At 44.9% G+C, this 11,480-nt stretch overlaps 6 protein-coding genes and 1 non-coding gene across 13 annotated transcripts; 4 read left to right on the plus strand and 3 right to left on the minus strand.

The window, feature by feature from the left end:
• Positions 1–238: 238 nt before the first annotated feature.
• Positions 239–2,069, plus strand: CDK2AP1 (CDK2-associated protein 1). Of its 2 annotated transcripts, none has more exons than NM_132460.3 (1): positions 239–2,069. In NM_132460.3, exon 1 carries the CDS (start codon positions 437–439, stop codon positions 1,280–1,282), a length of 846 nt encoding a protein of 281 aa, NP_572688.2. In that variant the 5' UTR covers positions 239–436; the 3' UTR covers positions 1,283–2,069. Both variants share the same exon structure in this region, with proteins under 2 accessions (NP_572688.2, NP_001259439.1).
• On the plus strand, positions 1,988–3,618 carry asRNA:CR44054 (antisense RNA:CR44054). Its single transcript, NR_073647.1, has 3 exons — positions 1,988–2,143; positions 2,201–2,336; positions 2,391–3,618.
• On the minus strand, positions 2,142–2,643 carry ssp7 (short spindle 7). Its single transcript, NM_167271.2, has 3 exons — positions 2,558–2,643; positions 2,381–2,489; positions 2,142–2,314 (listed from the first exon to the last, which is right to left on the minus strand). The coding sequence occupies exons 1-3, from the start codon at positions 2,622–2,624 to the stop codon at positions 2,224–2,226; spliced, it is 267 nt and encodes an 88-aa protein (NP_727495.1). The 5' UTR covers positions 2,625–2,643; the 3' UTR covers positions 2,142–2,223.
• On the minus strand, positions 2,854–4,215 carry CG15199 (uncharacterized protein). 2 transcript variants are annotated; one of them, NM_132461.3, is made up of 3 exons: positions 4,186–4,215; positions 3,170–3,548; positions 2,854–3,108 (listed from the first exon to the last, which is right to left on the minus strand). In NM_132461.3, exons 2-3 carry the CDS (start codon positions 3,409–3,411, stop codon positions 3,000–3,002), a joined length of 351 nt encoding a protein of 116 aa, NP_572689.1. In that variant the 5' UTR covers positions 3,412–3,548; positions 4,186–4,215; the 3' UTR covers positions 2,854–2,999. The 2 variants fall into 2 exon arrangements, with proteins under 2 accessions (NP_572689.1, NP_001245617.1); NM_001258688.2 differs by lacking the exon at positions 4,186–4,215 and having other exon boundaries at positions 3,170–3,436.
• A 705-nt stretch (positions 4,216–4,920) lies between these two features.
• On the plus strand, positions 4,921–6,135 carry CG15202 (uncharacterized protein). Of its 2 annotated transcripts, none has more exons than NM_001258689.1 (3): positions 4,921–5,153; positions 5,442–5,574; positions 5,639–6,135. In NM_001258689.1, exons 1-3 carry the CDS (start codon positions 5,060–5,062, stop codon positions 5,757–5,759), a joined length of 348 nt encoding a protein of 115 aa, NP_001245618.1. In that variant the 5' UTR covers positions 4,921–5,059; the 3' UTR covers positions 5,760–6,135. The 2 variants fall into 2 exon arrangements, with proteins under 2 accessions (NP_001245618.1, NP_572690.1); NM_132462.2 differs by having other exon boundaries at positions 5,639–5,940.
• Positions 6,136–6,499: 364 nt separating this feature from the next.
• Positions 6,500–7,189, plus strand: CG15201 (uncharacterized protein). The gene is made up of 3 exons (NM_132463.3): positions 6,500–6,629; positions 6,700–6,862; positions 6,994–7,189. The coding sequence occupies exons 1-3, from the start codon at positions 6,533–6,535 to the stop codon at positions 7,073–7,075; spliced, it is 342 nt and encodes a 113-aa protein (NP_572691.1). The 5' UTR covers positions 6,500–6,532; the 3' UTR covers positions 7,076–7,189.
• A 42-nt stretch (positions 7,190–7,231) lies between these two features.
• Ran lies at positions 7,232–11,096 on the minus strand. Of its 4 annotated transcripts, none has more exons than NM_001298182.1 (3): positions 10,866–10,960; positions 8,323–8,795; positions 7,232–8,244 (listed from the first exon to the last, which is right to left on the minus strand). In NM_001298182.1, exons 2-3 carry the CDS (start codon positions 8,755–8,757, stop codon positions 8,029–8,031), a joined length of 651 nt encoding a protein of 216 aa, NP_001285111.1. In that variant the 5' UTR covers positions 8,758–8,795; positions 10,866–10,960; the 3' UTR covers positions 7,232–8,028. The 4 variants fall into 4 exon arrangements, with proteins under 4 accessions (NP_001285111.1, NP_651969.1, NP_001285112.1 ...); NM_001298183.1 differs by having other exon boundaries at positions 7,699–8,244; positions 8,323–8,808; positions 10,866–11,096; NM_167272.3 differs by having other exon boundaries at positions 7,699–8,244; positions 8,323–8,808.
• Positions 11,097–11,480: the final 384 nt, after the last annotated feature.

The raw sequence follows: 11,480 nt of genomic DNA on the forward strand, positions 1-11,480 counted from the left end.
CATATGCACTTGGGTTAAATTTTGTAATTTTCTTGTAGTTTTATGGTTGTTAATTATCTTTTTTTCAAAAACATTTAGCCATTTACCAATTTGGACAAAGAGCTTTCCACATGTATACAAATTGCTTGTACAGTGGAAACACCCACATTCGAGACGCGAATAGGTGGGCACTTTGCATCGCGCTTGTCTATCGATACTATAATCCGAACCATCGACTTTTGTTGGTGGGGGTGTATTTGTTTGTGCGTTGAAGGGAAAGCGTAATAACGCCTCCTGATATCGATATCGATATCATATCACAAAAAACAATAAACCAAAAAAGAAACGCTAAAAACTAGTAGTTTTGTGTGCCAGGAAAACGGAAAGGTGGACATAGTTAAGTTACCACAACAACCGACGGATATCGACTCCAGACACCACATCGCCCAGCGCCACCATGGACATCATGGATATCCAGGCCGTAGAGTCCAAGCTGAGTGACGTCACGGTGACACCGATACCGCGCAGCCAAGTGCAGAATTTCTACAATTACCAGCAGCAGCGGGAGCAGCGCGAGCAGCAGCCCCAAATCCAGATATCGGCCATCCACCACTCGCGTGGATCCGTTGGCGGAGGAGGCGGATCCAACTCATCCAACGCTGCCACCGACTACTCCACGAGCAGCGGTGGCAAGCGGGAGCGGGACCGCTCCTCCGCCAGCGACTACAGCAGCTCGTCCAGCAAGCAGAGCTCCGCTGCAGCGGCCAATGCAGCAGCAGCTGCCGCCGCCGTCGCTGCCCTCCAATACTCCCCGCAGTTCCTCCAGGCCCAGCTGGCGCTACTCCAGCAGCAGTCGAACACGACGGCCACGCCGGCAGCCGTCGCCGCTGCGGCCCTCTCGCTGGCCAACATGTGCTCCAGCAATGGTGGTCAGCGGAATTCCGGTGCCGGCGTTTCCTCCACCTCCTCTGGCAGCAATGGCCAGAGCATGGGCCTGAATCTGAGCTCATCGCAGCTAAAGTACCCGCCACCCTCCACCTCGCCCGTGGTGGTGACCACCCAAACTTCGGCCAATATCACCACGCCGCTGACCTCCACGGCCAGCCTGCCCTCAGTGGGCCCGGGCAATGGGCTGACCAAGTACGCCCAGCTGCTGGCCGTCATTGAGGAGATGGGCCGCGATATCCGGCCCACGTACACGGGCTCGCGCAGCTCCACGGAGCGTCTCAAGCGGGGCATTGTCCATGCCCGCATCCTGGTGCGCGAATGCCTCATGGAAACGGAGCGTGCGGCGCGCCAATGAGAGGAGGAGTCGCTGGCGCCGCAGCTGGCGACCCCGGAGTGAAATGGACCAGGAGGCGAGGATCGGCCTCATCTAGGTTAATTACCCCCAAACAAAAAAAACAAAAAAAAACACGGACATATAGCAAACGCAAAGATCCATTTTGTCCCAATTAAGCATTAAAGTGTAGCAATTTGTACTAACTTGTAAGCCCACATCAACTTAATGGCCCTCGGGCCGCCGGACCATAGTTAAAGAATGTTTAGACTAGCTCAGGTTACAATCGGTTAAATCGACAATGCTACAAGTATAGCTGCAGCCCAAGTTATTGGACTTGTGTATCTCTACCGTATACCCATTAATTTGTATCCGTTAATGCAAGACCCAGTTGCTCCTGTGTCTGCGTTAGTGAATGCAATCAATTACGAGTATCTAATGGCAACCGCCGTCGAGGATTTGCAGATACAAATGCAGATGCAGATACGGATGTATCTGGACAGGATTTGTGCGAGTTTGTCACTGCCGGATAAAGCTGCTCCTCGTTATTTTAGAGAACTATACAAATGCAGATATGTAGATGTAGTTAAGCAGAGATATATGTATACATATATACTTGTTATGCAAGCGAACAGTGTGCATGTCCAAGTGAATGGTGAATTAGTGGCAATTGACACGAGAATATTTATATATGTATACACATTATTTACTATATGTATGAGAGCAAATACGACTAAGTTCAAGCATGTATACCAAACCGAAACCGAAATCGAAATCGAAATAAATGCGCTATTTTGGTTTTTGTAAACGCAGAACTGGCAAACTTGATTCTAATTATGTATGAACCCCTCATAACCATCCATCCAACTGCATCTCTCATTTAAGGTATGTATGTTTCTATAGTTATATATTCAGTTTTCATAGTTCATTTCACATTTGCAGTTCGACTTGCGAGGGAGGCGTTGTCAGCAGTTGAACTTGGGACAGCAGCCGGGATAGGGTTTGCTCAGATCCTCTTCCATTTTGCAGGGCTTCAAGGAGGCGATGGCCGGGCATCTGGATGGCCACAAGTGGCAAGGTGGGTGAGTCAAGGAGTCATCAATCCATGTAGAAGCTACTCACCCCAAGGCAGTCACCTGTTTGGGTGCCTGGCAGGTGTACTGCAGGCAGCGACCTTCCGGCGTGTACTTCTCTCCGGTCTTGAACTGATGCCCACCGATCTCGCAATCCACTACGAATGAACAAGATGAACATGCGGGATTGAATGGTTTGTGGCGACGATGCACTGCATCCACTTACCGGCGAACACCAGCAGCGAGTGGGCGCCCAGAACGAGCAGGCAGAGTACGAACGTGACCGATTTCATATTATGTAGCTAACTGATCAACGGATCGCTCGGCTGGGCGACTATATAGTTCCACTTGTTTCGGGGTGCGCCAGCGATTAGACTGAAAGGTCAAGATCCCTGTGCTCCCGTGCGATTGCGTCTCAGGGGTCCTCGGGTTTATCAAATAGGTGGAAAATTCTCGTTACATACAGATTCGTTCCGGAGGCTGGCGAAACAGCTGCAGTTCCAGTGATAACATCATTAGTTTCTTAAACTATATATGTTTTTATTTAACTAAAGATTATACTTGTTACTAGTACTTTGGCTAACTTTGCCACAAGATCAATGGATTATAGTTTAAATAGAAATAGTAATTCCGAACAGATCGATGCTTTTGGATCTAGTATCTTGTATCTAGTATTCGTCGGAGCACTCGAGTTGGGGACAGCACTCGGGGAACTTGAAATCATAGTCGTTGGGTGAGAGGTGGCAGCCAGGTCGCGGCCATGGCTGTTTGTCGCAGCTGGAAGGGATTGGGCGAAATGGGATATAGTGAGGGCATGCGATCAAATCTCGAAACTTACTGGCGTATCAACAGCAGATAGTCATCGGTGCACTCCAAGCGAATGCAGTAGCCCTGCTGACCGGAGGGCAGAACGTAGCCATTGAGTGGAACGGCCAGGTCCAACTCCTCGTAGAGGCAGTGCTCCGCCAGGCTAGGGTGCTGCGTGTGACCACGATACTGGGTGCTGAACCCATTGCCGTCCACCGATGCGGCCAGCAGACAGGCCACAAAAGCTAGGGACATCCAAGCTGCTCCGGACATGGTTGCTCTCGTTGTGGAATAGCATTGGGTCGTCACCGGAACTCATCTCTTATAGGCGGCGGGCCATCCATCTTATCAGCTGGCTATCAACGCTCTCGTGATTCCGATTTCGGCTGCGTTTGCCTTGCTCTCGTCATCTGGAAGTGGAGGAAGTGGCGCACCACGTTATCGCACTTGCTGACACTCGAGGATGTTGGCCTAGACCAGGAAAGTATGCACCAAGCAAATGCTATCAGGTATTCGCCATTCCACTCATGGGATAGTTGCAAAAGTAATTCAGTTTTTCAATCAACAAATATTGGTTAAGCCATTTGGGAGCTGGGTAACTAATTATTAGTTGGGTAAACCATTTCAGGAAATTCTAGTAGGATTAATAGAAGAGGAACCCAAAATGTAGTCAACTTTTTAGCAAAAGTTAATAACTATACCTATAGCTTATATGTAATTAAGAAGTAATACGACAATCTTACCAATTTGCATACCAAGTAATGTATCTATCATAATTAGTTAGTCTATCTGTATTGTATCTATCTATCACTTCATACTGTATATATCTATCTATCAATACTATATCTATCAATCTATCTATCTATACTGTAACTATATATCTATCATATATCTATCATATATCTATACTGTATCTATCCATCTACAATGTATCTATCTATCTATCTATATATACTGTAACTAACTATCTATCCTGTATCTACCTTAAGTAGATGGTTAATTTGCGATTTGTTATAGAAGATCTATGCTTAGAAGATCTTAACTTACGAGTTCTGGTGGGAATCGTGGACTTGACTCCATTCCATTCAATCCCAATCGAATCACGGCGGAATTAACTAATGCAAATACAGTCCAGACGAAATCACAATGCACTTGCACTCGTGAGTGCCATTAAATTTGCATAAATGTATCTAGGTACATATTACGTACGCGGGAATCAAGTGTTGTGTGCTCAGCGTACACTGCGATAAATGAATGGGGTACATAGTACATACATATCTCTATACATCTGAATTGAAGATTTGACATAGGATTGAGGATTAAGCAGGCATTTTAAGTATATAACTACTTTGTTTTATTCTATAGAATATAATTGACAGTCCGCTTTCTCCAAGTGTAGCTGGCCCAAAATTCGGTGGCACAAAAGAGTTATTTGCGTGCCGTGATTACCGCTCAACCTTGCCACAGTTTCTCGAACCGTGTCACTTGGCTGTCGGGGATTCCGCCTGCCAACTTCACTCCTCCGCTGCTGGCCGATCCCCGCCAGAACTCACTCTCGCTTTCAGGGCTGGCTTAATTAATTTAAATTCTTAATTTAAACTAGAGCTGGCGGGCGGCGCAAAGCGAACGCCTTAAGTCGGTCGGCAAACAAAAGCCACAGATGCTATCGCTATCTGGTTGTGCACACACACACATGTGTGCCACATACTCGTGGTAGTACGGCACATGGTTCATTATTAATTTTATATAAAAGCAACAACAATTAATTGTAATTGACTCAGTCGCACGGGCAGCGCTCAACAGCCAAGTCGGATTTGGATTTCGAGCAATCGTGGTGTTGCCTCTTAGCTTATCCCCCCGAAAGAAAAAAACCACCATCACCTCCTCCTCCTCCTCCAGCTCCTCCGCTCATTCGGCGACTATGCGAGCCGGAGTCGCCTGTCTCCTGGTGCTCCTGGGCATCTGTGGAGCCGCTCGGGCGGATCTTACCTACCGCGGAAATGCAGTGCATCCAGGTCATTAAGAAATGGATACTGTATTCATACTATACTATCTAGATAGTAGTTAGATACTGTAGTGAAAACTAGATACTAGAAAATGATATCATATGAACAAATTCATATGAATCAAAGGAATATATTATAGATTCCAGATATACAGATGCTATAGTATCTATAATGACTACCAGATACTATAGTATCTATAATGTCTCTTAGATACTGTAGTAATATCATATCAATCAAAGGGATATAGTACTATAGTTCCAACCAGATAATGATCGTTTATGTGCTTTATGTTTCCAGACTATCCTGGCCAGTGCTACTACGAGGAGCTCAACCAGGCCATACCCAAGAAACAGTCCTACAAGCCCATCAATCGCGAGGGCTACTGCCAGTCCATCTACTGCAGACCAGACTATGTCCTCGAAATTAGCTAGTAAGTTAAAAACACTTATTATGAATATATATTTTTAATGCATATTTACTTACGTTTACTTCAGTTGCGGTCGCCATAATTTGGTGCCCACGGAGAAGTGCAGGATCGCCTCGGATATGCGACGCACCTTTCCGGAATGCTGTCCCAAGCTGGTGTGCCAGGAGTCCGAGAGCAACTACATCTAGCTTAGACTCCTGGCTGCTAAGTATTATTATAGAAAAACATACTTCCTAGTATTGTACATTTTTATTTTGGCACAATGTTTGTTAAATATTACTTGTAAGTTCATTGCGTATTTATGTTGATAGGTTTATTGTTCTATGTTTTTGATATTCTTGCCGGAAATATATATGTATCTATTCTAACAAAAACCCAAAGAATGAAATTCATTGTATATATTTTCAGCCAAATGATAAGTTCATTGTAATTCAAGTAGGTTCTCCACAAAATTTGTTGCTTTAAAATCAGCCTAGAAACGCACAAAAACACTGTGGAAAAGTAAAGTCAATATAATAAATATAAAATAGAAATAATTTATAATAAATTTAATGATCTTGCTTTAAACTAAACTTTTGTATGTTCTTGCATTTTATGCGGATATTTTTGGGATTTGTGCTCAAAATTCAAAACGGAATGTTAGTAAACGGCAATGATTAATTTTTAATTTAATTTTGTTCCCTTTGAGACGATGATCCATTTGGACACCTTTGTACGATCTGGAAGAGCACACTCTCTGTGGAAACTACGCATCTGATCAGTCCGCCTCCCTGGCAATTAAGCAATTAGCAAGTGCTCGCGGAATCCCACTCAATCAAGCAGCTGAAAATGCAAATCACCACTGACTACTGACTGGCTGATTCGCAAACGAGCCGCGCTCCAAGTGGCTCTTTTGGGCAACCTATAAATAGGCAACGGGCTGGGCCAGCTCTCGGTTCAGTCTCGTCACCGCGCTCCAAAGATGCACAACCGTTGCGGATCCATTTGGCTGCTGGCGGCCGTCCTGCTGCTGCTGGCGCTCCTGCTTCCGCAGGCACTGCTGCCTACCGTCGATGCGGGTAAGCTGGCCATGGGATCTCCTACTACTGTTCCATATGTCATATGTAATCATATGTATCTTGTACGTAGCCAGCGAACCCGTGTGCTCCTACCGCAACTCGGAGGATGAGACCATCTTTCTCAAGTATCTGCCGCTGCTGAGACGCGGACAGGACTACGTGGACTTCGGCAAGGATGGCAAGTGCCTCAAGCGGGCCATCTGCACGGACACCTTCAAGACCATCGTGGAGGAGTAAGTGCATCATGACAGCGATCTTAATTAGCAACTTAGGTTGCATGAAGAAAACAAAATATTTCCTAGCTGAACTTTGCCCCGATCTCCACATGATTCTAACCAAGCCATCTACAATATCTTTTTTTCAGCTGTGGACAGCAGAAGGTCACCTGCGGCAACAAGGATCGCTTCACCGGAGTTTTCCCTGCCTGCTGCCTCAAGTGTCCCTAAATCCGAGGAGTTTCATTAAGAACAGTGTATTCAAATGTAGAAATGTAAACAGTAGACGATTAGCTAACGGAATATATGTGCTACCCATTCAATTACAGGGTATGCGATAACTATAATCTAGCATCATTTCCTTATCATCTTTCAAATGCAAATCCAGCTCCGTTCGTTTAGTTTTTTTTTCTTCGACGTTTATTTTTTATTTCTTTAGTTCTTAGATTAATAACATGTGGATGCGAATTCGGCGGCCTGTCTATAGGTTATTTTCTCATAGTTTCCAGTGTTTTCCTTTCTTTTCTTTTTTCAATAGTATTAATTTTCCTTTGGGGGGACTCAGTTCATTGGCCAGCTATTGCGCTCTCGCTCGCTCCGAGCATGCCGTCTCGCTCGTTTCTAACATTCACACTTTTGTTGAAGTAACTTGGTTTTTTCTTCCTTTTTTTTTTTGGGTGGAAAAGAACATTGGTGTTGCAAGTTTTAAAAAAATACGTTCTGCGACTATTTATTTCTCTTGGTTTTCGATTAAGTTGCTGTTGCCTGCTGCTTTAGCACTTTAATGACAATACTACTTACTTACTCCTTTTTTTCCAAGAGCCAACGTATAAGGAAACAAACAAAAAAAAAATCAATTATAACCGACTTATTAATGAATTGGGGATCTAAAATTTAAATACAATCGACGTATTAAGAAGGGCTTGTTTGTAGATTTTCCCAACGATCGATCGAAGAACATAGGCTGGCAAATCCAATAGTGTACGGATAGTACACTACTGCTAATGCTACTTCCTCTAATCCGTAATCCTTCATTCCCTCTTGCCACGCCTTTTCATACGGTGCCTGTGATTCAGTGTTCTATGTTCGGTGTGGTGTTGTGTGTTGTGGTTTTGTGTTTGAGTGTGTGTGTGTTTGTGTTTTCGCGCAAGTCGGATTTCGCTCTAAGTTAACTACAAATAGGCTTATAGCTCCTCGTCCTCGTCGGGCAGTGCGGTCGCCTGGGCCTCCTGCAAGTCACGCTCGATCTGCGCCTGCCAATCCTTATCCATCTTAACCTCGGGCGGCAGCAGGGCTGGCATGGCGACAAACTCCAGGTTGGGATCACCAACCAGCTTGCGCGCCAGCCAAAGGAATGGTTTCTCGAAGTTGTAGTTCGATTTGGCAGAAATATCGTAATACTGTTTGACAAAAAAGAAGGCACAAGCACAATAACGTTAACAAAATTTCAAATAAAAGTTCAGCTTTTCTTTATTTACCTGCAAGTTCTTCTTTCGGTGGAAGACGATGCTCTTCGCTTTCACCTTGCGATCCTTGATATCGACTTTGTTGCCACAGAGGACGATTGGTATGTTCTCGCAGACGCGGACTAGATCGCGATGCCAGTTGGGCACGTTCTTGTACGTGACACGCGAGGTAACATCGAACATGATGACGGCACACTGGCCCTGAATGTAGTAGCCATCGCGCAGCCCGCCGAACTTCTCCTGGCCAGCGGTATCCCACACATTGAAACGGATGGCGCCACGATTGGTATGGAAGATCAATGGATGCACCTCCACGCCCAGTGTGGCCACGTACTTCTTCTCGAACTCACCGGTCATGTGCCGCTTGACAAAGGTGGTCTTGCCGGTGCCGCCATCGCCGACTAGCACGCACTTGAATGTGGGTATATCCTGACCTTCCTGAGCCATCCTTCTAAGCACTCGGTATCTTCGTTAATGCAAAATTTCTGGAACGGTGAGCTGCAGATGGAACAATTGCGTTTGGCTGGTTAGCAACTTGCAACTACTATGCTACTTTATATATTTAAATATATATATATATAGCGGAGCTTGAGCAGGAACAGGAACAGGAGCGGAATGTGTTGGCTAGGATGTTGTTGGTTCGGCGAGCGCCAGGCGACTGACTGCCCGTCCTGCGAGCCGTCCAAAATGTGACGTGCACAATGGATGCGTCAAAGCCCGCCAAGGACGGCGACCAGCTGTTCGGCGAGGAGCGAGCAGGATAACGACAAAGGACACTGCAGCTGCCGCTCCCGCTGAGCCCGCAAGGATAAGAAGGCCGAGATGCCGAGCCAGAGCGAGATGGCCACAGGGTATGGCTGGCTGTGTGTGCAGGTAAGCAGAAATGCCAGGCGCACCAAACAACAACAACAACAAGAAGGCGGCAGGGAGGCGGAAGGATATACTCTGCATACTCGCACACATACATTCCCACCACGTTTATGCGCAGCCCAAAACAGTTTGCCACACAAAAGGAGACCCGGAAAACCCACGGCGGCTCTGACCCACAATTGACCTGGGTAATACTAATTTAAACCCGAGCATAGGAAACCAAAGTGAATAATAAATGCTGACATTTCTGTTCGCAAATAATTAGCGCGCATAAACGCTTGGCATAAGTTTCGGAATATTAAGCGTAGAATTGGAGACATTCAAAACATTCGAAGAAAAGCGCAGTGTAAACAAAATTTTCATACTAAAGAAACTTGATCGCGTTATTGTGTTTGTACTGTATATAGCATAACATTTGTTTATGATTTACTGCGAACTGTAATCAAAGATATATACAAATTTAAGAAGTTATAGAGAAGAAATATTGGTAAATATAGGTTTTGAATGAAATGGCCATATAGCAAATAGAAGTACTTTTTAAAAGAATTAAAGCAAACTACCAAGTTCATCAATAAAGATGACCATATTTTCAGCATGAATCAAGATCAGTTTCATCAATTTGAAATGAGGTGAATAATTTGAATGGATATATTTCGTAAAACGCTGAAAAAGGCATTTGATGACTCATTCCTTTTGGAGACTGAAATGAGTAACTTTTTAAGGATGGCAAGATTGTGAAATTCCTGCGCATCACACCACTGGTGCTGCCCATAAAAGCAGGAAAATTCCTTATTTTGAGTGCCGCCTGTAACGCCGGCAAATTACAAGCACACACACGCACGCATGCACTCGTATTGGTGAGAACCTGTGGACGCTGCGAAGCGCGCCAAAAAATAAAAATGCCGACATACAAATAGTGCAGCGTTTTCTTAGCTCATTTGCTGGCTGGCGAACAGCGCAGCAGTCGCGATTCACGTGAAAATCGCCAATCGCATTTATATATTCTAAATAACAAATCGAATTCTAACACACATACGCACCCACACATGCACACGCACACGGACGACGAACAGACGCAGACAGACGACGACGCCGACGTCGCCGCCGGCAGAAGAAACATGAAGCAAATTCATTGCCGTTTTTTTTTTTTTGCGATTCATGTTTAACCTCACAAAATGCGAATGGCATGGCAGTCGGCGAGAATGTTCCGATGGCCAAAGGACAAGGACATTTGTCCTGCTTCGGTGTGGCGTACGGAGGAGCTGACAGTCCCAATTGGACGGCGCTTTTCCACTGCAGAGCTTGCCATGAGCCGGAAAAGGAGGGATAACAGCACGAGGCGGCACCACGTCGTTTTTCTTTTTTTTTTGTCAGCGAAATCTCTGGAAGCTCTATACGCCACTTGTTTTGTACAACTCTAGCCGGCAATCGGGCTTGTTAACCGGCTGGACTTGGTGGCCGGAAGCCGGGTGGGCGGTGGCCGGGTGGACAGACAGCAAAAGCCGCTGGGTCGGGAATAAAGCACACAATTCCAGGCGAAGCGACGCCGTCGTCCATATTGCATGCGAATTTGGGGCGTCACTGGCGTCATGCCGCACAGCACTTATTCACATCACGGTGGCGAATTAGCCAGGCTGGCAGCGAATTTGCACACAATTTAAAGCCCATTTTGTAGTTCTACTTACATTTTGCTCGAAATTCCTAGAAAACCACAACTTTCTTTTTTGCCGAAACACAATGCAGTGCTGCCAGATTTGAGTGATAAATGAAGTATAGCTGTTGCCTCGATGTTTTCGTTATCGGCCAGTGTGACCGTGCGAGCATAGAGAGGTTCCAAATTCTGGCGCTTACTTATATACCATCCACACCATTTGCAATTATTTAATATAATATATTAAATATATGGCTTAGTAGATATACAGAACACGTGTAGTAACAAAAAAAAAAACTGTCTATCAAATTGTAATGAAACTTTTTGAATAAATAATAAATAAAATTACGAAACTTTTGAGATGCCGTACGACGGAATACGCTCTGTGAGCTGAGTTAAATAATAAATATAAATAATAGTGCAATGTAATAAAATAAATAATAATAAAATAAAGTCAGCGGAGAACTCTTATCGTTAATAGGGCGGTTCATGATATTTATTGGCTGTAGTACTGGAGAAGGTGGCATTTAAACTCCTTCCACTTGTAGACGATTTTCTGCAAAACTGTAGATAAATTTTTGATGAATTTTTTAAGGATCATTACTTAATTAGGCCTACATAAGCCTATAAGCACGGCATTCCGGAACAC

This window comes from Drosophila melanogaster, chromosome X (assembly GCF_000001215.4).
Source record: "Drosophila melanogaster chromosome X".
Taxonomy (NCBI): domain Eukaryota; kingdom Metazoa; phylum Arthropoda; class Insecta; order Diptera; family Drosophilidae; genus Drosophila; species Drosophila melanogaster.

Bases quoted from the DNA above. Each gene is read 5' to 3' on its own strand.
- CDK2AP1 (NM_132460.3), top strand. From the start codon at position 437: ATGGACATCATGGATATCCAGGCCGTAGAGTCCAAGCTGAGTGACGTC.
- ssp7 (NM_167271.2), bottom strand. From the start codon at position 2,624: ATGAAATCGGTCACGTTCGTACTCTGCCTGCTCGTTCTGGGCGCCCAC. The intron at 2,490-2,557 runs GTAAGTGGATGC...GTTCATTCGTAG, and splicing joins CTCGCTGCTGGTGTTCGCCG to TGGATTGCGAGATCGGTGGG. The intron at 2,315-2,380 runs GTGAGTAGCTTC...GTGGCCATCCAG, and splicing joins AAACAGGTGACTGCCTTGGG to ATGCCCGGCCATCGCCTCCT.
- CG15199 (NM_132461.3), bottom strand. From the start codon at position 3,411: ATGTCCGGAGCAGCTTGGATGTCCCTAGCTTTTGTGGCCTGTCTGCTG. The intron at 3,109-3,169 runs GTAAGTTTCGAG...AATCCCTTCCAG, and splicing joins TATCTGCTGTTGATACGCCA to CTGCGACAAACAGCCATGGC.
- CG15202 (NM_001258689.1), top strand. From the start codon at position 5,060: ATGCGAGCCGGAGTCGCCTGTCTCCTGGTGCTCCTGGGCATCTGTGGA. The intron at 5,154-5,441 runs GTCATTAAGAAA...TTATGTTTCCAG, and splicing joins CGGAAATGCAGTGCATCCAG to ACTATCCTGGCCAGTGCTAC. The intron at 5,575-5,638 runs GTAAGTTAAAAA...CGTTTACTTCAG, and splicing joins TATGTCCTCGAAATTAGCTA to TTGCGGTCGCCATAATTTGG.
- CG15201 (NM_132463.3), top strand. From the start codon at position 6,533: ATGCACAACCGTTGCGGATCCATTTGGCTGCTGGCGGCCGTCCTGCTG. The intron at 6,630-6,699 runs GTAAGCTGGCCA...TCTTGTACGTAG, and splicing joins GCTGCCTACCGTCGATGCGG to CCAGCGAACCCGTGTGCTCC. The intron at 6,863-6,993 runs GTAAGTGCATCA...TCTTTTTTTCAG, and splicing joins TTCAAGACCATCGTGGAGGA to CTGTGGACAGCAGAAGGTCA.
- Ran (NM_001298182.1), bottom strand. From the start codon at position 8,757: ATGGCTCAGGAAGGTCAGGATATACCCACATTCAAGTGCGTGCTAGTC. The intron at 8,245-8,322 runs GTAAATAAAGAA...TTTGTCAAACAG, and splicing joins ACCGAAAGAAGAACTTGCAG to TATTACGATATTTCTGCCAA.